The sequence below is a fragment of the Pelobates fuscus genome, chromosome 12, assembly GCF_036172605.1.
Source record: "Pelobates fuscus isolate aPelFus1 chromosome 12, aPelFus1.pri, whole genome shotgun sequence".
NCBI lineage: Eukaryota > Metazoa > Chordata > Amphibia > Anura > Pelobatidae > Pelobates > Pelobates fuscus.
The window spans coordinates 16,984,773-17,012,030 of NC_086328.1; the positions used below are offsets into that span (position 1 = coordinate 16,984,773).

The 27,258-nt window shown below is 41.0% G+C and overlaps 1 protein-coding gene across 1 annotated transcript in view; it reads left to right on the top strand.

Moving 5' to 3' along the window:
* Positions 1 to 27,258, top strand: part of LOC134579250 (neural-cadherin-like) — a 94,780-nt gene that overhangs the window by 42,484 nt on the left and 25,038 nt on the right. The window contains exons 8-18 of the mRNA XM_063438468.1: positions 69 to 241; positions 909 to 1,077; positions 1,683 to 1,853; positions 7,326 to 7,498; positions 9,689 to 9,856; positions 11,595 to 11,844; positions 11,932 to 12,059; positions 12,279 to 12,465; positions 15,810 to 15,953; positions 16,612 to 16,895; positions 19,380 to 20,991. Coding sequence (XP_063294538.1) covers positions 69 to 241; positions 909 to 1,077; positions 1,683 to 1,853; positions 7,326 to 7,498; positions 9,689 to 9,856; positions 11,595 to 11,844; positions 11,932 to 12,059; positions 12,279 to 12,465; positions 15,810 to 15,953; positions 16,612 to 16,895; positions 19,380 to 20,991 — 3,459 coding nt within the window. The remainder of the gene's footprint in view (positions 1 to 68; positions 242 to 908; positions 1,078 to 1,682; positions 1,854 to 7,325; positions 7,499 to 9,688; positions 9,857 to 11,594; positions 11,845 to 11,931; positions 12,060 to 12,278; positions 12,466 to 15,809; positions 15,954 to 16,611; positions 16,896 to 19,379; positions 20,992 to 27,258) is intronic.

The window sequence follows — 27,258 nt, forward strand, 5'->3', positions numbered from 1 at the left end:
AGGAAGCTACCTGTCAGCCAACTCTGCTCTAAACTAGTGATCTGACTGCTATTCTCTTGCTTACACAGGAATAATCCGACTTAGTTCAAGCCTTCGTCCCAGGCTTCATGGTGCTGAGTATGTGTTGCATGTAACCGCTACTGATGACAATGCCTCTGGTGGACCACACAGCCTCACTGGCACGACCACAGTTATTGTGCGAGTGGATGACATCAACCACAACAAGCCTGTTTTTCATAAGGTGAAAGACTTTATTGTATTGTGAAAGAGGTACCCTTTAAAAGAACATGCCAATGGAATTTATTTAACAATTTAGTAGCCACATCTCCAATGAAAACATGCACGCAATTAATTATGCATTTTTTTCATTGGTTGTAGATCTAACAACAGCTCGCAAAACTTGTAGCTCTCTTGTCTGCAGCCTTTGCAAGCCCTCCCCTTCTAACCTCGCCCAGACTTTCAGTGGCTGTCCAATCACAGACTTCCCAATGCAGCTCAGTGAGAAGTCTTTGCAAGGCAGGTACTCTGGGCAATTGCTTCCTATTGCGTTTAGCTCCGCTGAGCTAACCAAACCAGGAAGTAACAAGACCTTTTGTCTGATTGACTGTTGGGAGGGAAGGCGGAGGGTAGGGTGTAACAAAGCTCATTTATGAAAGTGACAATTTCTGTAGAACTATACACTTTCTAAACGTTTGGCTCTCATTTTCCAGAATAATCACAATGCCTTTACAATTAAATTTTATCTGTAGCTGAGTAAAATTGCAAACCTGAACTTTTCTTTTGTTTGTCTATTTCTTATTTTTTTAACTTTTTATATATTTTTTGAAACACTGGTTTTCTGTGGATCTTGGAACTCTGGAAGAAAATAATTTCATAGTAATTTGCACATTTACAATATACTTTTGTAGTGTGCTCACTATCGGCATCACACTTCTGTTCTGGAGAACCAACCACCCGGGACGGTGGTGCTGCAGGTGGAGGCAATGGATGCTGATCACGGAGTCAACGGGCAAGTGAAGTATGGGATTGTCCATCGAGAAGGCTCGCTTCCTTCTTTCAGCATTCATCCAGATACAGGTGATCCAGAAACTGTTTCAATACCCTCCCACCCAAAACATCATTAACCAGTTTATCTACAAGAATATATTTTTTTTACGTCAATGTAGCCCAAACCTTTTGGCTTTTGTATTAAAACAGATACATTTGGGGTTCGTGTACAAAAAGTGATTTTTGAAGAACGTTCTTAAACTAAACTTGCGCCAATATATTCTACAGCTCTTTGAAATTATAAAATGGGAATATTTGAGAACAAGTAATTTACATATGGGATATAATAGAGAGAAGAGGTGGAGAAAGTCCTGCTCAAGCAAGCTTACAAGGGGTAAAGACGCACAGAGGAATAGCAGCATGTCGGAGAGGGGAGGTTGATAAGATACCTGTGTTGAAATAAGCCATAAGTGTGTGGAAGAACCGAACAGTGGTAGGCGAGAGAGTGAGCTGGGCTATGGAGGCGAAGGAACTGTTGAGAAAAATGTCTGCTTCTTGTGTTGAGGGTCTTTTGTATACTTTGCCTTTAGTTGTTTTAATGCACCTAACACTATTTTAAAAAAAAATTACGATAATAAAATTGGTTGATTGAACATGACATCATTCTGATTTTCCTGTTTGCTGTCCTCTTGCAGGCGTTCTTACCACCCTTCAGAGATTTGATCGAGAGAAGCAGAAAGAATTCCCTGTGACCATCAAGGCAACAGACCAAGCAGCGGAACCCCTCATTGGACTCTGCCAAATCAGCATACAGATCCTGGACCAAAATGACAATGATCCCAGCTTCGAGAACAACCACTACGAATGTAAGTGATCATCTACTCAGGAATGAGTCTACCAACACAGATTCCCTTCTCAATACTATGGGGCAGATTAAGAAAAAAAAAACGACCTTGGAAAAATATGTTGCAACAAAACAGAATACCAAAAATCTTTCATTGGAAAATCGTTACGGAGATCTTGCAGTTAAGTTCTAACTTATACAAGTATGCAATGTGCCTATTTTTTGTTCTATAGGCATTTTATCATAGTATACTCTGTTTGATACAGTTGAGTTTGTGAAATTGCAAATAAGTGGGCAAAAACATTTTTTTCCATTTGACAACCTATTCAACCCACCAGCATGCTATGTATATGCAAATATGCTTAGTGTCGTATTTTTTTTATATTTTAGATTTATTTTAATAAATGCTTCATGTTCCTGACAGTTGCTGTTAGTTGTTAAGATAGGACAAATAGGGGGCGGGGCCTGGTCGCCGAACAGACTGGTCGCACCAAACCGGAGCTCCGTACGAGAACCGGCAAATAAACGACGTGAACCTGAAAATATCCCACCGAACCTACCAATCTGACACAGCAGAGTAGCGGTGAGACCCCCGAGGCTCAGTTAGCCGGATCGCCGGACTCGGAGAGGCGACCTGCTGCGGAGATAGGGTTGCGGCCTACCAACGGGTGCAGGCGCGGGAGAGGCGGCCGACCTCCCCGCCAGCGGCTCGGCGGAAAGCGCTGTAATCCCCAAGACCCCGTTCACCCCCCCTGGCCGGTGAGGGATATCCCGGCACAATCAATCAAGCGACTGTACCAAGCACCCTAAAACTGTGAGCGAGCTGTACCGACCACACAACTCGCAATCCCACAAAGCACTTGAGGCCCAGCCAAAATGGCCGTCCAGCGGGGAGCATGGAAAAAGAAAGAGGTCAGCCATACTACACCCCATCCTCTGGAAGCCCTAGACCAGCTGTGTCTGACTTTCTGCACAACACTGTTGGACAGAGGGGTGACCTACCAGCGAGCAGCACAACTTGTGGCCTCGTGGATTAGGCCAACCACCCGCCGACGCCACTACGAGCGCCCATCTCTGGCCTTTCAGGAGGCCGCGCAGCCACCGATAGCCGGTATGGCAGGCCGCAAGGCCACACGTACTGGGTGCACACACCCACCTTCGCCCACACTGGAGCGAGACAACCAAGCAGGCCGCCCTAAGACCCAGCGCAAATCCCCACACCAGCAAGACCCCCCTCCTCTTCAGGGCACTACTAAGCTCCACGCTACTGAATCCCACACTACACGCCTTCCCGGGCCGAGAGTAACTGGGCACAATACCCAAAAGTGCCGGCCACACAGGCGGAGAGCAGTGAAACGACGACCTAGCTGGGCGACCAAAACTCACCGCACTATCCCGAAAGGGACGACCCTGGACCAATACGGATCCCAGGCTCGTGGCAGGAGGGCACCAGCTCTCACAAGGCTCCGGGGCAGGAGAGGAGACCCGACAACTGGACGCCACGCTCCCCCACAGCTGGGTTGGAATTCCGGCATACGACCCAAGCTTGGCGACCACCATGTCCACGGCAGGGTAGCGGCAACTCCAGTACACACTAAGAACTGCTACTATCCCCGGCCCACCTGTCAAGCTTCCAGAGCCGGCATCGGCTGAGAGGGGTGGACTGGACTGAACCAGTAATGCTTGATACCTCACATTTTTCTGTTCTTTTCTCTCTTCTTGCTTTATCTACTTTTTCTTAATATTTGTACACCAATATGCATAGCTGGATGTCTTGAACACTGTAATTGTTTTCCCTGTTTCATAACACGTTCCTAATTTTAAGCAGTCTTTCACATACTACCACTCAACCAGAGCCTGTTACTCTGCTAACCACAAATCACAATAAGATATTCTTATGTTTAGTATACGACCAGACCTAGTAGCATAAGCTTAACCTATTCACACTATCTCTATACATGGATCAGCAATCTCTGTGTCATAACTTGCCGTCATTGTACCATAACTACAACCCGATGGGTGACTGGTTGAGTTACACGCAATCTTAAACGCAAACTTAACCTAGCATGATAAACAATAATGCAATACTTATCAGCTTGTTATCTATGTACTACCAAAAAAAAAAAAAAAGGTGCATTGTCTATCTACTACCCACTGTAAATGATGCTTTGAATTCAACGTATGGAATGCCGTTGGGGTACCATATGTATGCCTGTAACCATTATAAGCACTGCAAAAATAAAGAATTAAAAAAAAAAAAAAAAAAAAAAAAGATAGGACAAATATCCAGTCAAGGGGCACAACCAATAATAGGGGGAGAGGGGGGGATATTATTGGATAGGTACAATAAAGATAAATATCTCACAATGCATATCACACACAGATCAAATAAATAATATTTTTCTGTGACGGGTTGTTGAGATTTGATATATCTATTAATTAGTGATTACATTGATATTTAAGTATTTGTTTACTATGTATCCTGTTTGGATATTATCATAGAACTTCTGATAATTTTCTTTATATTATCAATATGTGAATCATGCTTTGATCTGTTCTGATATGCATTGTGATATACTTCTTTTTCTTGTACCTATCTAATAATAATTGTAATTTTTTTTCATATTATTGGTTGTGCCCCTTGACTGGATATTTGTGTCTTCTCATTTGGTCCTCTAGGAATAGGACCTTATTCATGTGAGCACCCAGACTTAATATAATTTGTGTCGTTATTTTCTTATCAAATTTTGACTGAGTGTGCCTACCTACTTCAAATTGTAACTGTAACGGATCGACTGGCACCCCGACTGGGTACCTCCGTTAAAGGATGCTCTTAGCGCTTCCTGAGGACTCCAAGCACTCTGGCAAACACCACAACCACCAAATCGGAGAAGCATATGAATGCTCTCAGGCATATGAATGCTGTATACAGCCGAATAGGAAAAACATGCGAATAGGTTTACACTCCTAGCAGTCAAACTGGAACAGCATACAATAAATCCTCCCCCAATAATGAGACGACACTTCACTTTGAGGGTTAAGCAGGAACTCTGGACTGGCACATCCAGCCTGGCTTTTATTACAAGAGTACACATACAGGCCACACCCAGGGGGAGGCATAAAATAACCAATGACATAGATGTTACCTCCCACACATCCCCTCCCCTTAGTGTGACACATAATCCCATTATTCATACAGTTTAAAATATAGAAACATAGAAACATAGAATGTGACGGCAGATAAGAACCATTCGGCCCATCTAGTCTGCCCAGTTTTCTAAATACTTTCATTAGTCCCTGGCCTTATCTTATAGTTAGGATAGCCTTATGCCTATCCCACGCATGCTTAAACTCCTTTACTGTGTTAACCTCTACCACTTCAGCTGGAAGGCTATTCCATGCATCCACTACCCTCTCAGTAAAGTAATACTTCCTGATATTATTTTTAAACCTTTGTCCCTCTAATTTAAGACTATGTCCTCTTGTTGTGGTAGTTTTTCTTCTTTTAAATATAGTCTCCTCCTTTACTGTGTTGATTCCCTTTATGTATTTAAATGTTTCTATCATATCCCCCCTGTCTCGTCTTTCCTCCATGCTATACATGTTAAGATCCTTTAACCTTTCCTGGTAAGTTTTATCCTGCAATCCATGAACCAGTTTAGTAGCCCTTCTTTGAACTCTCTCTAAGGTATCAAAATCCTTCTGAAGATAGGGTCTCCAGTACTGTGTACAGTACTCCAAGTGAGGTCTCACCAGTGTTCTGTACAATGGCATGAGCACTTCCCTCTTTCTACTGCTAATACCTCTCCCTATACAACCAAGCATTCTGCTAGCATTTCCTGCTGCTCTATTACATTGTCTGCCTACCTTTAAGTCCTCAGAAATAATCACCCCTAAATCCCTTTCCTCAGATGTTGAGGTTAGGACTCTATCAAATATTCTGTACTCTGCCCTTGGGTTTTTACGTCCAAGATGCATTATCTTGCACTTATCCACATTAAATGTCAGTTGCCACAACTCTGACCATTTTTCTAGTCTACCTAAATCATTTTCCATTTGGCTTATCCCTCCTGGAACATCAACCCTGTTACATATCTTAGTGTCATCCGCAAAAAGACACACCTTACCATCAAGACCTTCTGCAATATCACTAATAAAAATATTAAAGAGAATGGGTCCAAGTACAGATCCCTGAGGTACCCCACTGGTGACATACTTTTTACAATATTTATAACTTCAAAACCATACATCACATTCACACAAAATTACATATCCACAATCAATCCATTCAGGGGAACAACATATTAAAACATGGCATGGATCAGACCAGGGGTTCAAAAGTTAGTAAAGTATCTTTTAAAACCCCTAGCTTTCCAGCTCAGACCGGTTTTTACAGAGCCTTCTCTGTGCTGGAGAAGTAATCCAATTATCTCCAGCACAGAGACAGACTCCATTGAGCACATGGGAGCACAAAGACAGTAAAACACTTTAAAATACATAAATTCACCTTTTACACATAACACGCAGACATTTCACCTATCCCCAGATAGCTGGGATCTGCGCGCACAAAACTACCGAATAGCGCGCAGATCCTACTCACACAGTTCACTCGCCACGGAGCCGAAGTCTTTAACTACACGAATGGGCTCCATGGCATAACTATCTGGGTTAACACATTCACATAAGGTCTGGTCCATAGTCCAAAGGCAAGAGGCGGGCAAGCAGCCCCCTCCAAGGACACGTGGCGAGGTCGGTTTCGCCACAGTAACTATAGTTAAGATAGGAACACATTGACATCTGTTGGGAATTTGTTAGAATGTCTGTCCAAAATGTTTACCTTTGTGGGTAATTGATGCTTACTACAGAGGAACCAGAGATACATGTAAAGGAAATATGCTTGGAGTTGTGGGAGGGGGTTTGTCGAGCCTATGTCTACCACCCTCCCAGCAACCTTCTGACATTCTACTGATGATTGCGTGTGTACGGCTAAGAGCAAAGGCGATGATTGAAACCTGGTTGCTAGATTACTGCACACAACATGTATACAGTATAATCTTTTTTTTTTTCTGAAGTCAAATATAAAAAGATCTAAATATATAAGATATCGTCTATAACGTTTAGCTCGAAATGCTGGTACGCAGGAGCTATCATTGTTTACTCCTCAGGATAAACCATTTACATTGGGGCTACGAAAAACGAATAATGGGATTTTTGTGGAGAATGCGTTTAACCCCTTAAGGACCAAACTTCTGGAATAAAAGGGAATCATGACATGTCACACATGTCATGTGTCCTTAAGGGGTTAAAATGTTTTTTTTTAAATTCACACTACCAAAAAAAAAAGAAACATTTTTACTTGGCATTCGAGTATTTCATCTACAGTTTTAAACGTTGATTCTTAAATTCCAAATCAGTATGGTACAACTTAAAAGCAAAATCCAGAGATTGATTGGTTTGTTTTTTCTTTCGAAAACGTGTCTTATCTGTGCCTTAGATTTCCTGAGAGAAGATACCACCGTGGGAACAAGTTTTCTCCGCGTTGCTGCTCGAGATGATGATTACGGTGTAAACGGACTCATCACGTACACAGTGGCTGAAGAGGAACCAAGCACCTTCCAAATTAACAGTACTACAGGGTGGCTTTACGTCAGCCGGCAAATACCTCGGGTAATATACGTGTTCTCTCTGTGCGTTTACCACTTTAACCACTTAAATGAATGTGAAAACGGCCAGCTTTCTTGGAATTGTTTCTAGGTCACCAGGAACTGAGATTTAAAGGGACTCACCAGACTGACGTTCACACCTGTTTTGTTTTCCAAATGCATAATGTATGCAATGCCTAAAAAAAAAAAAAATGAAAAAAACATGTATTAACAAATAAAAAATAAATGTAAAAAATTATATAAACAGTCGTACAGTAAGAGTTTTATGCACATTAATACCCCAAAAACTTAAAAAAAAAACATGATGGGACTTCTCGACATGTAGATTATATTAATTTTCATAAATACATTTTATGAAATCTAATTTTGCACACGGCCATATAATTTTTTTTGTGTAATAATTATGTAATATGTCATTTGTAAAGTAACCATATACAATTCTTCAGTCTAGGAAAAAGCTTTTATTGAACTCGCGAGTTCAGATGCTGCATAGATAAATTTTTACATTGAAATCACAGCTGGTGGCTTTGTAAGTGAGGGACATTATGGTGCTTTTTGGATAGTTTGAAGGCAATGTCAAGCTGTCATGTTCACTGTCTCTGAAATTGAAAGTCTCTGCGGCCAGACAGGGACATCTGGACACAGATTCCAAGGCATGTGGAAGTCCCTTAGGTAACTGCTAAATTGTGACACTCCATTGCCGGATAGCCAGCTGAATTTCCTACTGGCTGCTGCTGAACGCCTCGGGCAGCTGTGTAATGGGAAGTTGGTTGGGTGATAGACTGGAAATCCATCGGGACAAGTGCAATACAAGCAATTAACACCATGAGCGCCAGAGGGGTGTACAAAACAGTCTTGTTCAGCCTTCCATCAGTCAAGAAAATGTTTTTTTAAAAATTAGTAGTCGGAAACTTATTTTGTATCATAGGGTGAATTGTGAATCTGTCAGTCAAACATCTATCTCTCCCTCTCTCTTTTTTTTTATTCTTCTTCTCTCCCTACTTCTCCCCACCCCCTCCGCCTGCAGTAATTTACAAAAAATTTTTTTTTTGCTGCAAAGCCCATTAACCTCAGTCCTGCTGAGGTTGATTAGAAATGTTGATCACAAACAGCCAAAGGTTTTATATCCTGGTGTTTACAGTTACTATATGGGGGTAGCATGCGCTCTGAACGACCATCTCTGGATGTGTTATACATTATCAGCACGGGACGCAAATAAAACTCAATGTCGGCGGAACGCGTTACTTTGTGTCTAAATAAAACGTTTGCTTTTTAAAGATCCCCTTTCCTAAATTTCGGTCACTATTTTAAAATGTGCTCATACAGAGGTAATACATTTTATTAGTGAATGATGAGACCTATAAATCAATAAAGTAATGTTAATGTCACTTAAATAAACCATGTACGCATCCTCTCAGTACTCTTAGGCTTCAGAAATGGCTATAGTATTCATCAGCGCAAATAATCAAAACAAAAGCAAAAATGTTATCTGTGTACTATCCCAAATCCATATGTCCTTTTAATTAAATGAAAAAACTATGATGTTGCATTTTGGTTTTCTTCCTTTTCCTATTAATCAACATTTTTGAACCAGAAAAGTCCCTTCCCCTAGAACACATTTGCGTCCTCAGTTGCCTGACTTGAGGAAGAGGTTTTCAGCCTATGTGTGAGGAAGGTACTGGCATGATTCAAATAAACAGATCAACAAAACACCGAGATTTCTGACCTTGTTAGAAAAGAAGCCACAGGAGAGGCTGTTCTGTCCTCACCAGCATATTATAACGCTAATAGCCAATCAGAATGAAGCCAGAGAAGAGGACCAGAATAGGGATGTTGTTGAGTTTTTGAATAAAGTTTGTAATTTGCAGGACTACATTTTTATTTCTACAAAGACCAGTGTATGGGATCAATCGTTATGTCTGTTGTGATCATATCTAAGAGTGTAAATTGAGAGCACAGTGTATGTGAAAGGGTTAATACGGGGGTCTCTAAATGGGTGACCAGCCTGGGTCCCAATGGAGTCTTAATCTGACTCTGAGAAGAATAACGAACGGGCCTTGTTCGTCTTTCCCATTATAGGTTCCCAACAGATAAATCCAATTGTGTGTAATTCTATAAGTGTGCCACTTTGCAGGAAGGTGGAACTTCATTCATTTCCACCTGTACATCAATTGCTGTAATCTCCTTCCAGCAGAAGTCTATTATAACTCAAGAGGTCATTGCAACTGATGGAGGTAACAGGAGCACACGTGTTGAAGTAATTGTTCGAGTTACGGATGCCCAAAACCAGCCTCCAGTATGGGAGAAGGACCGATACGAGCTAGTGGTTCCAGAGAATACTCTAAGAGACACGTCTGTTGTGGTAAGATGTGACTCCTAAGCATTGTCGCAAAAATGTCTCACTGCACCGTAATCTAGGTTTATAACATCTCAGATACATTCTTTTCATTAAGCTACAGATTTCCAACATTCTATTGGGTTTAAATGTTGTTTTTCACATGTGGGTGTCATGTCTGGTCACAGACCAGTATGTTAACTAGATGAAGTAAGGTCTAGAAAGCTTTCTGAAAACAGTGGTGTTAAGTGAATATAGGAGAGAATATTTTGATGGCTAATGTCTAGTTTAATACTTCCTTTATGGGTTTTCAGAATAAATGCTTTCTTAGAGATGGCTTGATTGCCACCTATAATTTGCAGTTCATGGAACACTCTGGTGCTTAGAACCTTCTGCAACCACATTACTTGGTGTTCAACCTAGATGTTCACAATTTCAGCAACACCCATGTAGCAGACTCCATTCCCTTGTGTTCGGTTGTCCGTACCCCCTTGTTCGTCTACCGAATGGCTGGTGTGTGGTCTCCCTTGTCATGCCCCAGCGAACACTGACCTCCCATGGCTGTTAACCACAAATGAATGATTTGACACATTAGTTTGAGTGCCTTCCCTGGGTGGTCACCATTCCTATAACCGAACGCACATGGCCATTTTGTCTCCCGAACACAGGCAGCGGTACATGGTCGAATGGAACTATTTTTGGCCACGCGATACAGTGAACTCGGGCAGAGTTCTTACCGCTGCCCGTTCAACTTCCCGACCATCTAGATGAATATGTTGTGCACTCATATCAGTGCTATTTGGGGATATGATTTTTGTGGGGTTCCTGTATTCCTTTGGTGTATTTTTGGGGTATTATAAAATATGTATGTAAGTTTCTGTATTTGAGAGATAATTGAGTTATCATAATTTGAGCTCCATTATCTCTCAAACACAAAGGCTCTTGGAAAGAAACCCCCGTGTTCTTGATATGAAAAGTTTTGAAAACCCCATGCTAAGGGCCAATGCATAAAAGCCGTGTGTGTCAGAATAGACTTCAGTTGTACTCCCAGAACTGTGTGTCGTCCAGTTACTGGGGAGGAGATGGGCTATTTACTAGGCATTATCTTGTTCCTTATTTATACTCTTGGTAAACCAGAAGAGGAGAGTCAGGACTATGGCTCCGCTACAACCCATGATTTGGATAACAGTAAATTGCTCTGAGACCTTTCCCTAACACTCGCAGAGGGTGAAACTGTGACTGAATGCAAGTCAGCCTTGTATCCTTTTTCTTTATGAGCTATTCAGATATGGCCATTACAGGCCTAATCTATTGTATGTTCTATTATCCTTTACTGATTCACACAAGCAAGGAGAGTAGGTACCCGGATACCGTTTATAGATTTAGATGCTTAGTGTTCGCCACTGGAGAACCAAGGTTTGGGAGATTGTTCACAGAAGGAATATTTGGCATGAATTCCAAATTCCACCACCAATCACGACTCGTGTCAAGAAGTATTTCAGCAATGGCAAGCTTTCTTCATCCCTTCATTTTCTTATAAACTGTTTTGATTATGTCTTAAAACGTTTTCTCCCTTAACTTGCCAAAATATCAAAACCAGGGTGTGGTGAAGACAAAAATCACTAGAAATTAAGTCCTAAAATTGGTAACAACCCTCTGATTTTATACACTTTTGATATGAAATGCTTTTTGCTACCTCTAAGGATCAATTACTGGTTTGTCTCCTTGTAATAATAATTCATAGGACTACTTATTATTCTTTTAGACCATTAAAGCCTCTTCTCTACTGGGAGATCCTCGTGTGACATACACATTAGAGGAAGGTTTGGTCCCAGAAAGTAACATGCCTGTGCGTTTCTACCTGACTGTAAACCGTGAAGAAGGTTCGGCATCTGTGCTTGTAGCAGAGCCCTTGGACTATGAGACAACCAAGAACTTCATCCTGAAGATTCGCGCACAGAATGTTTCTCCAGTACCTCTTGCTGCCTTCACTACAATTCTTATTAACATTACAGGTATCAACAGATAATACTAATACTATAAGTAAATGTTACATATGTTTTTATGTATGAGGTTGTTGAGTTGCTGTTTTTAACTTCCAGATGTGAATGACAATGTACCATTCTTCACTTCATCTATCTACGAAGCCACTGTTACTGAAGGAGCTGAATTGGGAACACTCGTCCTTCAAGTGTCTGCATCTGACCAAGACCTTGGTCTGAATGGAGAGGTATTCGCCCCGAATTCGATGTTGTAAAGTGTTGTAAACTAGCACCTGTATTAGTATTAATGTGTGATTGCCCAGTAAGTATTGACCGTTCGAAAGCTTTATTCTTTCTCTTTTTATTGTTAATGAGGATAGAATAACTTTTTCCAAAGAATGAATTCAAATTTCTTCTACGATACATCCTGGATTCTGCTAACTGTTGCTTAACTGTCTTTTTTCCAGATCACCTATTCTATTTTGGAAGATCGCAGTGGGGACCATGCCCTGTTCCACATTGATTCTCAAACGGGTGCAATATACACAGCTGCGGTGTTTGACCGAGAGACAAAGGGTTCGTATCTCCTGGAAGTGAAATCATCAGATGGATCAGAGTCTGCTCGGCCAGGAAAACATGGACAGCCTAACTCTGGTGAGTAGAACAGAAACTAAAGTCCACTCAAAGCTACGAAATATGAATTACCATGTAGGTTTTAGCAGGTATGTATTTCATAGCCCCATCAGAAGAACAACACTGCAAGGAGTGTATTTTCAAGAGCAAATGTGTTATGACCATAAAATGGTCCTTTTTCTGCAATATTTTCCTTCCAACACAGTACAAATGCGTTGAGCATAAATGCCCCTATTAACTGCTTCCTTATACACTATTGTGTGCAGAAATGGTTTCTTAGGATTCAGTCTGGACACTTTAACAGTCAATTTTCAAAATAATTGTTGCTGATAAATAATCGGTCCACGTGCTATTGTCCACACAATTAATAAGTATATATTTAGGGTATAGGAAAGGGCTCCTGGAATATAAATTCAGCTCTGAGTTCGATTGCCCCTTTTGTGATTATTCCAAGAGAATGATCAGGCTCATTGCTGTTGCTTCTCTCATATCCCTTCACACATTAATGGTGCGTGGTCTGGTCATGAACATACTCTACCAGCATTTGGTTCCATCACTGGGTAAAAGGGAAGAAGCCTCCACATGAGAACGCTCCTCACCTGGAGTCCTCTGTGATCTATCCTGAAGGAAAAACACACCAAAGCCAATTGAAATGGACATTATAGGTGCAGAATTAGATTGGATAAATACAAAATCTTATTATTAGATCTGTAAATCTTGATATTTGCTGGTAGTGATGTCGCGATCATAACATTTTCCGTTCGCAAACGGCGAACGCGAACTTCCGCAAATGTATAGATTGCGGAAATGCATAGATTTCAATAGGCAGGCGAATTTTAAAACCCACAGGAACTCTTTCTGGCCACAATAGTGATGGAAAAGTTGTTTCAATTGGACTAACACCTGGACTGTGGCATGCCGGAGTGGGATCCATGGCAAAACTCCCATGGAAAATTACATAGTTGATGCAGAGTCTGGTTTTAATCCATAAAGGGCATAAATCACCTAACATTCCTAAATTGTTTGGAATAACGTGTTTTAAAACATCGGGTATGATGTTGTATCGATCAGGTAGTGTAAGGGTTAAGCCCGCTTCACAGTGACAGACCAAACTCCCCGTTTAACGCACCGCAAACAACCGCAAACAGTCCATTTGCACAACCGCAAACTCCCCCTTTGCACAAGGTTGGATACCGATCGATGGTTCGATATTCTGAGCTCTCTCTGATTTACTGTACACGACTATTCGATATTCCCACAAATTTTATATAGCATTTTATGTTTGTTTGAGACTACCTTAAAAATATTGGATATCGCTAAAAATCACGATCACTATATACTTTCTCTACAAACCTCTAAAACGAACCAAACTACTCATCCATCTGCCATACCACTTTATCCCACCTAGAACTAGTGCCCAGTTAAAACACTTGACTCTTACTTACCCACACTCAGTCATGCCACACACATTTCACCACTTCTCTTACTGAATCCCTCTGACTACGGCTAAATTCATTTTCTACATCAGAACACTACTCCTAAGATTGGGTTGTATCCATGTCTCGGGTCTTTCATTTAGAATAGGGGCAGTTTCGGTCTCCTTCAACACTGACACTCCAGTGCATATTATTAAAAGATTGGGCAGATGGAAATCCGCAGTCTACAACCGATATATTCCTCATCCCGAGAAAGAAATGAGGAAAGCTTTTAAAAGCTTTTAAAAGTTTGGCTTTGTAAATTTGATGCAATAAGTGTGTTTTTCTTTAATACCTTTTCACCCTCCTTTGCATGAACCCGATTTACATATATTAATAATATGTTTCTGAACATATTTATTATATTATTCACTCACTCACTCACTCACTCACTCTCTGGGCCGGCCTAAGACATCATGCTGCCTAGGTCCAACAATAAATGACTATGGGGGATAATGTATAATAAACACAGGGTACTGGCTATGGGAGGATAATGTATAATAAACACAGGTTACTGGCTATGGGGGGGGGGGATAATGTATAATAAACACAGGTTACTGGCTATGGGGAGGATAATGTATAATAAACACAGGTTACTGGCTATGGGGGGGATAATGTATAATAAGCACAGGTTACTGGCTATGGGAGGATAATGTATAATAAACACAGGTTACTGGCTATGGGGGGGGGATAATGTATAATAAACACAGGTTACTGGCTATGGGAGGGATAATGTATAATAAACACAGGTTACTGGCTATGGGAGGATAATGTATAATAAACACAGGTTACTGGCTATGGGGGGGATAATGTATAATAAACACAGGTTACTGGTTGTGGGGGATAATGTATAATAAACACAGGTTACTGGTTGTGTGGGGATAATGTATAATAAACACAGATTACTGGCTATGGGGGATAATGTATAATAAACACACAAAAAAAAAGACAAAAAAAAAAGAATGCAGCTTCAGAATTAATCTAAATTGTATGCTGTCTAGTAGGTGGGAGGGTCTGGGAGGGAGGGTCTGCTGCTGATTGGCTGGAATGTGTCTGCTGACTGTGAGGTACAGGGTCAAAGTTTACTCAATGATGACGAATAGGGGGCGGACCGAACATCGCATATGTTCGCCATCTGTGGCGAACGCAAACATGCGATGTTCGCCAGGAACTATTCGCCGGCGAACCGTTCGGGACATCACTATTTGCTGGCACAGTGTGTAAATTCAAGGATTTGCAGAGATAAACAGTCCTCTAAAAGTATCAGACCAATTAACTCTTTGAGTGTTTGAACAGTTTAAATAGTTTTTGTAACCTTGCCCAAAAGAACAATTGCGGACAATCGTGGCTCATTTTGATGATTGCATTTAGGACATTAGCAATTTAATATTTTATGAATATGTGTTTGGAGGGATGTGTGTGTGTATATAAAATGTTCTTCTAAACAATGCAAATGCAGCCCATTCTGAATGCAGCTGCAGGCTATGCAAAGCACATAATATTGTGAATTTGAATTTATAATCATCCCAACATTCTCCGTAAGAGGTTTAAAGGGGGAAAAAAACACAAGAACAGATGATGGCAATGGAGACAAATTAACCCCAATAAAAGATAATATTGGGGCAATGAGCCTAACATAAAAAAATGGCATTGACACGAGACATCAATTATTGCCATGTTATCCATTGAAACAAATTCCTGTTGACATTTATTTCATCTTCAAGAGCTTTGGGATAATGTGTCTGTATAAATTGTTCCCAGCCCCCAGGGTCTGTCCTCACATTGTCTGCATATTAGTTTCCATTTAATGTGCAGCCCGACAGTTTAAGGAATTGCAGATGACAGAAGTGGCTCACAAGTATTTTAATCTCCTGCCTCTTGTCTCTGCAGACACGGCGTACGTGCGTATTTTCATCAGCGATGTCAACGATAACCGGCCTGCGTTCACTCAGAGCACCTACTATGCTAATGTGGCTGAGGATCGGGATGTGGGATCCATTGTAATTAGCGTCACTGCTAGTGACCCCGATGAAGGTAAAATAAATGTAGTCTTCGTAAGTGGCGAGAAATTAAAGTGGAACTCCTTCAATTAAAAATAAGAAAGCCCTTGGTCAGGTTTTGATTCAGGAGGTCCCAGTGGTGGAAACAAAAATAAAAAATAAAATGGTTAGTAACCAGATTTGTACACTGGACCAAGAAAGGTGCCATCAGTAGATCATGGGGGAAACTGTATGGTACAAATGTGTGTACTAATATGTAGCCACATTACTCCTTTCTTGTTCCTAGGATAGAATGCAAAATATAATCACGTTTTAATATGCAGTGGTGGTGTAAAAAAAACAAAAACTAGTAAAACCAATAGGGTGTCAGATGACTGGGAAATCCCACGTTCCACTGGAGAAGCGTGTGAAATGGTGAGAGCCTTTTTTTGGATGGTCCCTTCCATCCAAGCCTCCCACAAAAAACAGTGTCAGGAAGATTTAATACAGGCATTATTACACTACTGGGCCTTCATTAAACACTTATGTCTCCTGTAAATAGAACTTTGTAGGACCCATAAGGCATTTTTTCCCAGGGATGACCATGAAATAATAGAAATCAGGGGGTTTGCCATAAATTCAAGAGTCTATAACTCAGATTTAACAAGCAGTTGTCTCTTAATTTGTAAAATAATGTCTCTGTGTAAACTCAGGTATGAATGCAAACATCCGATATCAGATCACAGCTGGAAACAAAGGTGGCGTGCTGGATGTAGACCCCGAAACAGGTGCCGTCTTCATCTTCCAACCATTGAATTACGAGGAGGTCCAAGTTTATGAACTTAGTGTTTTGGCATCAGATGGCAAATGGGAAGATTATGCCACGGTTATCCTCAATGTACTGAATAAGAATGACGAGGCCCCAGTTTTCACACTAAATGAGTACCAAGGACATGTAATGGAGGAACTGTTCGATTTACCTGTTTTCGTGCTACAGGTATGAACAGACATACTGTTACATAGTAAGCATAACCAAACTTTTTTTTTTTTTTTTAATTCTTTATTTTTGTTGTGCTGAAATAGTACACATGCAGGTAAGAGGTGCCCCAAAAGCAGTATTCCTACTATTCCCACGCGTAACATGCGGGGCACAGAAAAAACAGGCACATTTTTAATATATAATAACAAGTTAGAACATTAGTTTGTGTCTATAGCTTGGTTAGGTTAATCTGGGTCCAAGAAGTGACTGTGCGTTCAGTAGTTAGATAGTGTTAGCTTATGTCATATAAGATGAGAACAAAGCTAATCATTGTGATTAAGCTTGCTTAGAGTCAGAGAGTGCATTCTTGGTAAACTTAAAATCTAGGCGTAGTAGAAAGAAAAAACGCTTCACAAAGAAAAGAAAGAACAGAAAAGACAATAAGGTTATATGAGTATAGTTTGATTGGCTTACTGACATATGATAAAATAGTGAGGTAACAAGCTTAACTGCATCAAGTATTTAAAGTAATATAATAGAGATGGTGAGTAGAAGGCACATTAGTAGAAACATGCTCAGACATATTCCGCTTATGAAAAGGTAGCTGACGACAACAGTGATAACAGAGTATATCCTCGCTAAGGTTATAATGAATACCATGAAATAACATCTGAACTGTTTCATCCTGGCTAGGTCTAACTGTAACACATGGATGATACGTAAATAAACAGGAAGAGAAATAGAAATTTACAGTCTAAGCTGGTCTGTCAGAACTGACATATAGCTTAACATTTTAGGAGACAGTAATGAAATGTCGCTCTGGAGCATTAATGGTTGAGAAGGGGTACTGGGGAATTTACTCTGTGCGGACTAGGCCGCCAGAGCGGTCTAATAAGAGTAAGGCCTACATTATGGGGGGTGATCACCCAATGCCTACTGGTCTGCGTAGCCTGTCCAGAGGTTTAGCAAGGAACTGGGTCTCCACAAAGCAACCCCACCAGACCCAGTCTCCAGCATAGTCCCGCACTTTTGCCTCACTGGTCAGTTTGCCTCCCGAAGTCTGTGCGGAGTATCGGGACCCTGCTGCGTGTTGGTGGCGTCGTCGTTGTGTAGTGGGTAGGTTGCAGGTTGTGCCCAAGGATGCGTCTCCGTGTGTATGGGGAACCGGGAGGTTGCTGGCAGGTCTTTCCATGTAGCTCGCTTGTAATGGCTAGTTTGGGTCACGTGTGTGGGTAACCCGGTGGCTGGTTTGGTCGGTGCATAGACCGCGTTTTTTGCCGCTGTTGGACCCCAGGCGTCCCCAGAGGCCATTTCCGTCTTCGTGGAGCCAGTCGGCCCGCAGGGCGTGGAGCCTTTAGTCGGCTGTGTAGTTGCTGTTTCTGCCCTGGAGGGTTAGCTTTGTGTAGTGGGGCTTGTTGATGTAGTCTGCGATCCAGCTCTCTCCAGAACCTCTCAAAGTGCTGGTTCAGCCTGGCTTGGATGTCGTATGCAGCCTCAGTGGGCGTTCTGCCTCCGCAGCGTCGGCCATCTTGGTTGAAGCTTTGCACTCCCTCGTTACCCCCGAGGCGGTCTGTGTTGCTTCAACCCGCCTGGGGTAGCCTCCGCTTGGTGGACCGGGATCTCCCCCACCGGTCCAAAGGGGGGGGTGACGGGGCTTGCTCGCGTTGTGCGTTGCAGAGTGCCTCCGGGTCGGGAGAGCGGCCACCTCCCCCGCCCGTTGTGTGCTAGGCCGCACTGTCTGTCCCGGTGTCTGTGGGTTTCGAGCGGGTCTCACATCGTCCCACTGCATGCCATCTGTTGCGAGGTGATGGCGATTAAACAGTACCGCTGTTTGTCTTTTTGGATGCAGCCTTATTTCGCTTATTGTGCCTGATTTGAGCGGGAGCTCTTGGAATGCACGTCTGGTCGCCATGATGGTTGGGCCCCGCCCCCATAACCAAACTTTTTAAAGGAGAACGGTCACATTTTTATTAAGGGAAACAAAAGTAACATGCAGTATAAGTTCTGTAAATAAATATCTCTATAAGTAAATATTTTCACTTAATTTCACTGCTTGCCCTTGGTCTGTGAGGGCGGCCATCTTTAATTCCTTTTACACATGTGCAGTGCAACATTTTGAAACTGGTTAAATGTGGTTTTGAGATACTGATGTCAGGATTTGTGACCAAGCAATCTTCGCTGTGTTTGGTCAGATAAGCAGTGCTTCTGACCAAAGAGATCTTAAAGATGGCCAGGAGAATAAGCCAGGAGATGCACTCATAAGAGGTTCTACTTATAGTATATGTGAGTATTCTTTTGTAACAAATGCATATATCTGTTTACTGAATTTTCTAGTTGAACCCTGTACTTCTTTATTGCCAAACTATGGCTCACCAGCTGTTTTTGGAATTCCGCTTTCATAATTGCCTTCTAGTCTACAGGACAATTAATCCAACCACAGCTGTATAGTTGGGCCTCCCTAAATGATGATGACCTATTTTATTCTTTGTTTCCATCTTTAAGGTTTCAGCTAAGGACCCTGATTATGATGAACAAGGAACCATCAAGTATTCTCTCCATGGGAATGGTGCTAATAACATATTTACCATTGATGAAAGGATAGGAAATATTTTTGCACAAAAAACCCTGGACCGTGAAGACCATGCTGTTTGGAGATTTGTGGTATTGGCAACTGATGAAGAAGGAGATGGACTCACTGGGTTTGCTGATGTTATCATCCATGTAGACGATGTCAATGATAATGCTCCTCAGTTCACTTGTGCCATTACAAACTGCAGTGGGAACGTGCTAGAGCATGCACAAGCAAACACTACCATCTTGGAGATGAACGCAGTAGACAAAGACGATAAAACTGAAGAATCCAATGCAATTTTGACTTTTTCCATCCTTAATAGTCCATTGGATCCATTAGGGCAGAGTTTGTTTGCAATAGATGAAAGCTCTGGCACTATTTATACAGCTTTTGGAAACCTTGACAGAGAAGAGAATGATACTTACTATCTTCTCATTGAAGTCAAAGATGGAGGTGGATTGACTACAACAGGAACAGCCACTATTAATGTTTTAGATGTCAATGATCATGCCCCACGATTTACCCAAGACAGCTGGAATGCTATGGTCTTGGAGACCAGTGACATCAACTCGGTTGTCCTTCAGTTGATGGCAATCGATGATGATGTTGGGGAGAATGCTCTACTTACCTTCAGCATTATTGGAGGAGACCCAGATCACGTGTTCTCCATTGGAAGTAATAAAAAGAACAAGCAGGCAGAAATCAAGCTGAAGAAGAAATTAGACTATGAGATCCCTCAGGAACGCAGGTTTAACTTGACTATTAAAGTAGAGGATCGTGATTTTTCCACAACTTCCCATTGTTTGATAGAGTTGCAGGACTGCAATGACCACTCTCCAGTTTTCATTCCATCCGTTTTGAAAGTGGCCCCTTTGTTCGAAAATATAACTGTTGGGTCTACTGTTACTCAAGTCACTGCTTTTGATGCTGATTCTGGACTAAATGGACAGTTTGTTTATAGCATTAGCCCCGATTCCGATGTTCTAGGAGAATTTTATATTGACCAAAGTGGTTTTCTAAAAGTGGCAAAATCCCTGGATAGAGAAGCCATTCCCCAATACAGCCTAGAGATCCTAGCATCTGATCTAGGTTCTCCTCCTCAAACTGGCAGCACAATGGTGTTTCTAAATTTGATGGATGTTAATGATAATGGTCCGACATTGGAACAGTTGTATACACCCATAGTTTGGGAGAACACGGAGTGGCCTCAGAACATACTTATTAATGAGACATCTGATTTGTTATATGCTGTAGACCCGGATAGTGCAGAGAATGGACCGCCCTTTACGTTTTCATTACCCAATGACTATCGAAATTCCTCTGAGTTCCGATTAATTGATCACGGGAACAGCACAGCCTCTATTCAAACTCTCAGAGCGTTCGACCGAGAACAAGAAAAAACTTTTTTTCTTCCAGTTATCATTGCAGATAGTGGAAAGCCATCCAGAAGCACCACTAATGTTTTAATAATAACAATAGGAGATGAAAATGATAATCCACATGCAGGAGGTCATAAAGATATTTACATTTATACCCATGGAGGTAAGTGCACTGTAATATTTCTCCCCCTCCTGACTATTTCCACTTATAAATATATCTTAACAAAAGGGGTTATTGTCCAAACAGAAAAAGCAACACATTTTTGGGAATTTAAGGACTTGGACATTTTAATTCAAAATAGCTATTTTTTTTGTATTTATTTGCAGTTCTGCATTGTCAGGCTAAACTTTGCAATTCCCGTCTCGGTTCCTGAGAATTGCCAGTTTTATGAATAACAGACTTTGACAGAATCCAGCAGTCTTTCCAACACATTAGAACTATATTCTGCCCATGAATAACTTTTTTAGATTTATTTGTTTACTGTCCTCTTTTGTTGCTGTCAGCACAAGGCAGGTAGATACTGTTTTCATTATTTTACATGTACACATATATGTGTACTTTTTACATTCATGTGTATTTTTTACATCTATGGGTTTTTCTACTTAAAGGGACACTCCAGTGCCAGGAAAACAAACCGTTTTTCTGGCACTGCAGGTCCCCTCTCCCTCCCACCCCCCATCCCAGGTTACTGAAGGGGTTTAAACCACTTCAGTGACTTACCGGAGTCCAGCGCCGATGTCCCTCGGCGCTGGTCCAGGGTCCGCCCACGCTCCTCCCCTGCCCACGTCATCCAGCGGGGGAGAGCGAATGCGCATGCGCGGCGGGGTTAGACCTAATGCGCATGCATGGCAATGCCGCGCATGCGCATTAGACCTCCCCATAGGAAAGCATTGAAAAATGCTTTCAATGCTTCCATATGGGGATTTTAGCAACGCTGGAGGTCCTCACATAGCGTGAGGACGTCCAGCGACGCTATAGCACAGAAAATCTGTGCTATGAACCAGGAAGTGCCCTCTAGTGGCTGTCTAGTAAACAGCCATTAGAGAAGGAGTTAACCCTGCAATGTAAATATTGCAGTTTATTAAAAAACTGCAATATTTACAGTTGCAGGGTTAAGGCTAGTGGGAGTTGGTACCCAGACCACTCCAATGGGCAGAAGTGGTCTGGGTGCCTGCAGTGTCCCTTTAACCCCTTAAGGACCAAACTTCTGGAATAAAAGGGAATCATGACATGTCAGACATGTCATGTGTCCTTAAGGGGTTAAAGGCATGCATCACTTTGAGACCACTGTATCAATCCCAAGCTTTGCAGGCTGAAAAAAGCAGGTAAATACGATTATTTTCATATTCACCTGCTTCTTCGTTCTTATGCTTTCCACACCCACTCCAGATGGGACACCGACCTAACCAATTGGTGTCCTATCCCTAGGAATGCTGGAAAATTGCATTGGGCATGCCTGAAGATTTTCAAATATGCAATTGGAAAATCTCTTCACATTGCAACATACTGACATGGGGAGAAGAGAGGGAGTCTGACCAGCGTGATCTTGCAGAGCGGGCACTGGCATCTCTCTACTGATGCTGCACTGTTAATGTCATTAGTGACAGCAATCTGATAAAATTTATAGTACATTTATAGATGTTTATTACATAATTTTTAAACGTGGATTTAGCAAAAAATAATTGTTAAGCAATGCATGTTCCTTAAAAGAATTAAAATAATAATCTTAACCCTTTCTAATTTTGAATTTGCCTTATGCCCGGCACATTTAGAGCGTAACATGCATATTAATTTACGGTTCTGTGTCTGCAAGTGCATGTGTGTTTGCAGCACTTACAAATTATTATTATTATTATTATTATTATTATTATTGCCATTTATATAGCGCCAACAGATTCCGTAGCGCTTTACAATATTATTAGAGGGGGGATTTGACTATAAATAGGACAATTACAAGAAAACATACAGAAACGAAGGGTTGAAGAGGGCCCTGCTCAAACGAGCTTACAGTCTATAGGAGGTGGGGTATAAAACACAGGGAATAGAAGTCAAATAAGGTGGGAGTGAAGCAGAGCTGGAGGAGAGAGTAGAGTGCTGCCCTTTAGGAGAGAGCAAGAGACAGGTATGTGAGGTAGAGGTTAGTCTGGGAGGCCATAAGCTTTCCTAAAGAGATGAGTTTTAAGGCGCTTCTTAAATGATTGAAGACTAGGGGAGAGTCTGATGGCGGTAGGCAGGCTATTCCATAGGACGGGAGCCGCCTGCGAAAAGTCCTGCAAGCGTGAGTTGGCCGTACGGGTGTGAGCAGCGGACAGGAGAAGGTCACGGGCACAGTGGAGAGACCAAGAAGGGACATACCTATGGATCTGTGAGGAGATAAGAGGGGCTAAGATTATTCAGTGCTTTATAGGTTTGGGTTAGTACTTTGAAATGACTCCTATAGGATACAGGAAGCCAATGTAAGGACTGACAGAGGGGTGAGGTGTGAGAGCACAGACTAGAGAGGAAAATCTAGAAAATACAAATTTAGACCACCCAAGTGCAGTATGTGAAAGATAAAAAGGATAATTAATTCCCTTAGTTGGTCAGGTATAACAAAAGGATTCCTCTTAATCCTCAATATACACAGAAACAAAGCAAGATATACCTATACCTAGAAAATACAAAAGAAAGTACGCTCATAGGGGATTAACGTTAATATAATGAAATGCCCCTTATTTATGTGTCACACTCACAAGATTAAGGTTGTTTTCAAGTCCATCAAAATATGTAGATTCTCATGGATCCCTCGTTGTTGGAGTAATGGACATTACATGCAAGAAATGAAAGCTAGCATAGTATAGCACTGTTTGAAAAAGTATAAATTGGCTTTAATGGTTGCACTTACAGCATAAAAGATGTAAAAAGGCCCATCAAATACAAATCTGTCGTCCAGACAATGTAAAGAACGAAATCCTTGTAGAGATCTCAGGCAAGCAAACAAAAAATATATAAAATCAAATAAAATAAAATCAGATAAAAAGTTCCAGCAAATAACTCTACGCGTTTCGTCTGTATTAACAGACTTCCTCAGGAGTGATGAAATGCTTCAAGCCTTCTGGGTGCTTTATCCTCCATTTATAGGTCCTCCCGCCGTTTTTTTCGATCAATTTTCCCCCCATCAGCTGTCTCTGATCTACTTTATTGCAGTCCGTGATGGTTTTCCATATATGGAGTTCCGGAGCGTCTCCGTGGAACGCACGTGCGTTCCACCAACCCGGAAGCATCCACGTTCATGTCAGCTGTGCGGAAGTAGTCGGCTGTGCGGACGCAATGCATCCCGCTGGAACGCACGTGCGTTCCATTTCGCCCCCACGAAGATTGAGCAATCATCATAAGATAAAAATAAAAATAAACGAAAATACATAGTATTAGTAATTCATTCGGAGCATTATCATTATTAACCAATCAAAGGGTATATATTAAAACTAAGATCACACTCTGAAGTATGTTCCAGAGAAATAAGACACTCATGGCTTTTTATGATCTTAAAGTGATATCAACATAAATACCTATCACATATGATGGTTCAATATTAGTTGGTCACATCCATTACTCACAGTCTATTTGTGAGAGACATCATCTATATGTAATTAGAAGATAGAACATCATAGCATAGCAGCAAGATTCAAATGAAGTACAGAAGTAGAAATAAGCATAAACATAAACATAGGAGAATACAACATCTGGAGTAGGTGCATAGTGGAGAGAAACAGAGAGAGAGGGATTCTGGAATACAGGATAAAATAAAATAAGAATAAGAATAAGAATAAGAATAAGAATAAAATAAAATAAAATAAAATAAAATAAGAATAAGAATAAAAGTTAATTGATTTATAAAAAGCAAACTAAATCAAAATCTACATTCAGTCCTAAGGGCTGAAGTGTTTTTAGCTTATGAATCCAGAATCCCTCCCTCTGTCTGAGTTTGTTCGTAATATCCCCTCCTCTTACATCCAGATTCACCCGTTCAATAACAACCCAAGATAAATTGTGGGTTTTAAACGCTGGGCATATATTACAATGTGTGGGGACTGAGTGGTTCCTGACCCCCTTCTTTATATTGTTTAGGTGTTCCAAAAAGCTTATTTTTGCTTTTCGTCCTGTTCTCCCCACGTATTGTGCCCCGCAGCCGCAGCTGAGGAGGTACACTACGTTAGTGGATATACAGGTAACATGTCCCTTGATTTTGAATTCCTCTCCCGTTGTTGTACTTTTAAAGCCTGAGACATGAAATGGCATGGATCTACAAGCTTTACATTTTCCACATGTGAAAAAACCTTTTCTACTATTCTTTTCCTCCTTAGTTTTGTTAAGCGGTTTAAATAAACTAGGTGTTAAATGAGTTGAAAAGTTTCTCCCTTTTCTATAGATAACTTTCGGGATGTCTGGTAATTGACATCTCAAAAATTCGTCCTGTTGTAAAATGGACCAATGTTTTTTAATTATTTTATTGATGTGAAAAGCTTTCGAGTTATACTGCGTATTAAATGAAAATTCAAAGGGATTCTTTTTATTAGGTAATTTTTTGTGTTTATCCACCAGGAGATCTCCCCTGTGGATGTTTCTAATCTTTTGTACCTCAGTTTGTAGTTGGTCCTTCTTGTAACCCTTTTCTACAAATTTTCTAGTCAGGAAATCTACCTGTTCTATATATAGATTCTCATCTGAACAGTTTTGTCTCAATCTGGTGTACTGGCTCTTCGGAACTCCTGCGAGCCACTTGGGATGGTGTCCGCTATCCGATTGGATGAAACTGTTCATATCTGTGGGCTTGAAGTATGTTTTAGTTCTAATCTTTAGATCTTCAATAAAGATCGTCAAATCCAGAAAATCTATAGTTGTGTGGTTGAAAATGGGTGTGAACACCAATGAGAGTGTGTTATTATTTAAATATGAGAAACATTTTTCCAATTGTTCATCAGATCCTTTCCAGATTACAAGGATGTCATCGATGTACCGACGCCAGAGCACCAGGTTTGCCCCAAACGGACTATCGGCCCAAATGAAGGCCCTCTCCCAATAGTCCATAAATATGTTGGCATAACTAGGGGCAAACCTGGTGCCCATAGCCGTACCCTTGATCTGTAGAAAAAATTCGTCATTGAACATAAAGAAATTATGTGTCAGAAAAAACCCAATAGCCTCAAGTAAAAACGACCTAAAGTCAGAATCCACAGTATCATCTCCCTCTAGATTCTTTTTTACTGCTTCTAGTCCTTGATTGTGGTCTATCACTGAATACAGAGAGCTCACATCTAGAGTAATCCAGATGTAATCTTTCTGCCATTCAATTGATTCTAGTTCTTGTAAAAGATGTTTAGTGTCTTTTAAGTAAGATTTGGCAGCTTGGGCATATTTTTGTAACGAGTGATCGATAAATTGGGATAACTCAGATGTAAGAGAGTCGATTCCACTGATTACGGGTCTTCCTGGTGGATTCGTTTTTGACTTGTGTACTTTCGGAAGAAAGTAAAATGTGGGGATCCTTGGATGTTCTTGAAAAAGGAACTTATGTATGTTGGTATTAATTATATCTTTAGTCAGAGCCTTATCTAATAAAACTTTCAATTCATCCTTGAAGGGTATATTTGGGTTGCTAGAAAGCTTGATATACGTTGTTCTATCTCCTAGCAATCTATAGGCCTCTCCCAGGTAGAATTCTGTGGACATCACCACTATGCCACCCCCTTTGTCTGAATTCTTATATATAATTTATTTGATTTTAGTTGTCAGACATACAAAAACATACAAAAAGACAGTACACACTACACAGTGCATTACCATCAACAGGAATATATATATATAAAGTGCATAATTAACAATTTCTCTCTCCTTTGAGAGGATATTACTGCCTTATCCCTAATTCAAAATTAATCCGCCTATCTTGTACTCAGAAGTGTCATTACATCGTGAATCGATTCTTAGAGTTAAAGTGGAGTTATTTCTATATATGTGAATTTCTCGTATTCTTTTTTTCGTCTCTCTTTCCTTTCTCTCACTTTCAATGCTCTCTTCTCCTCCCTCTTTACTTCACTCTTTATTCCTCTCTCTCCCAGTGGAGGCACTTCTTAACTATCTTATTTCATGTGCCTTCATTACTGTGATGGACTTAACATACACATAACACTAATATGCATTGCAAAACTCTTCTTGGGGAACATACGTGGGCCGCTGTATCTTAGTCTATGTTCAAAAAAGCAAAAGAAAAATGATGTTATCCTAATTGTTTTGTCCAGGAATTTGTCTAATCAATCTCTCTATTTTTTCCTTCCAGAATTTACTGACTTCTCTGATTTTTGTAGACTGGTAGCCCAAGGCATCCATAGTTAATTGGTATTGGACTTGTGAATATAATTGGTCCTGTGTAAAAATCGCACTACTCTTCCAATT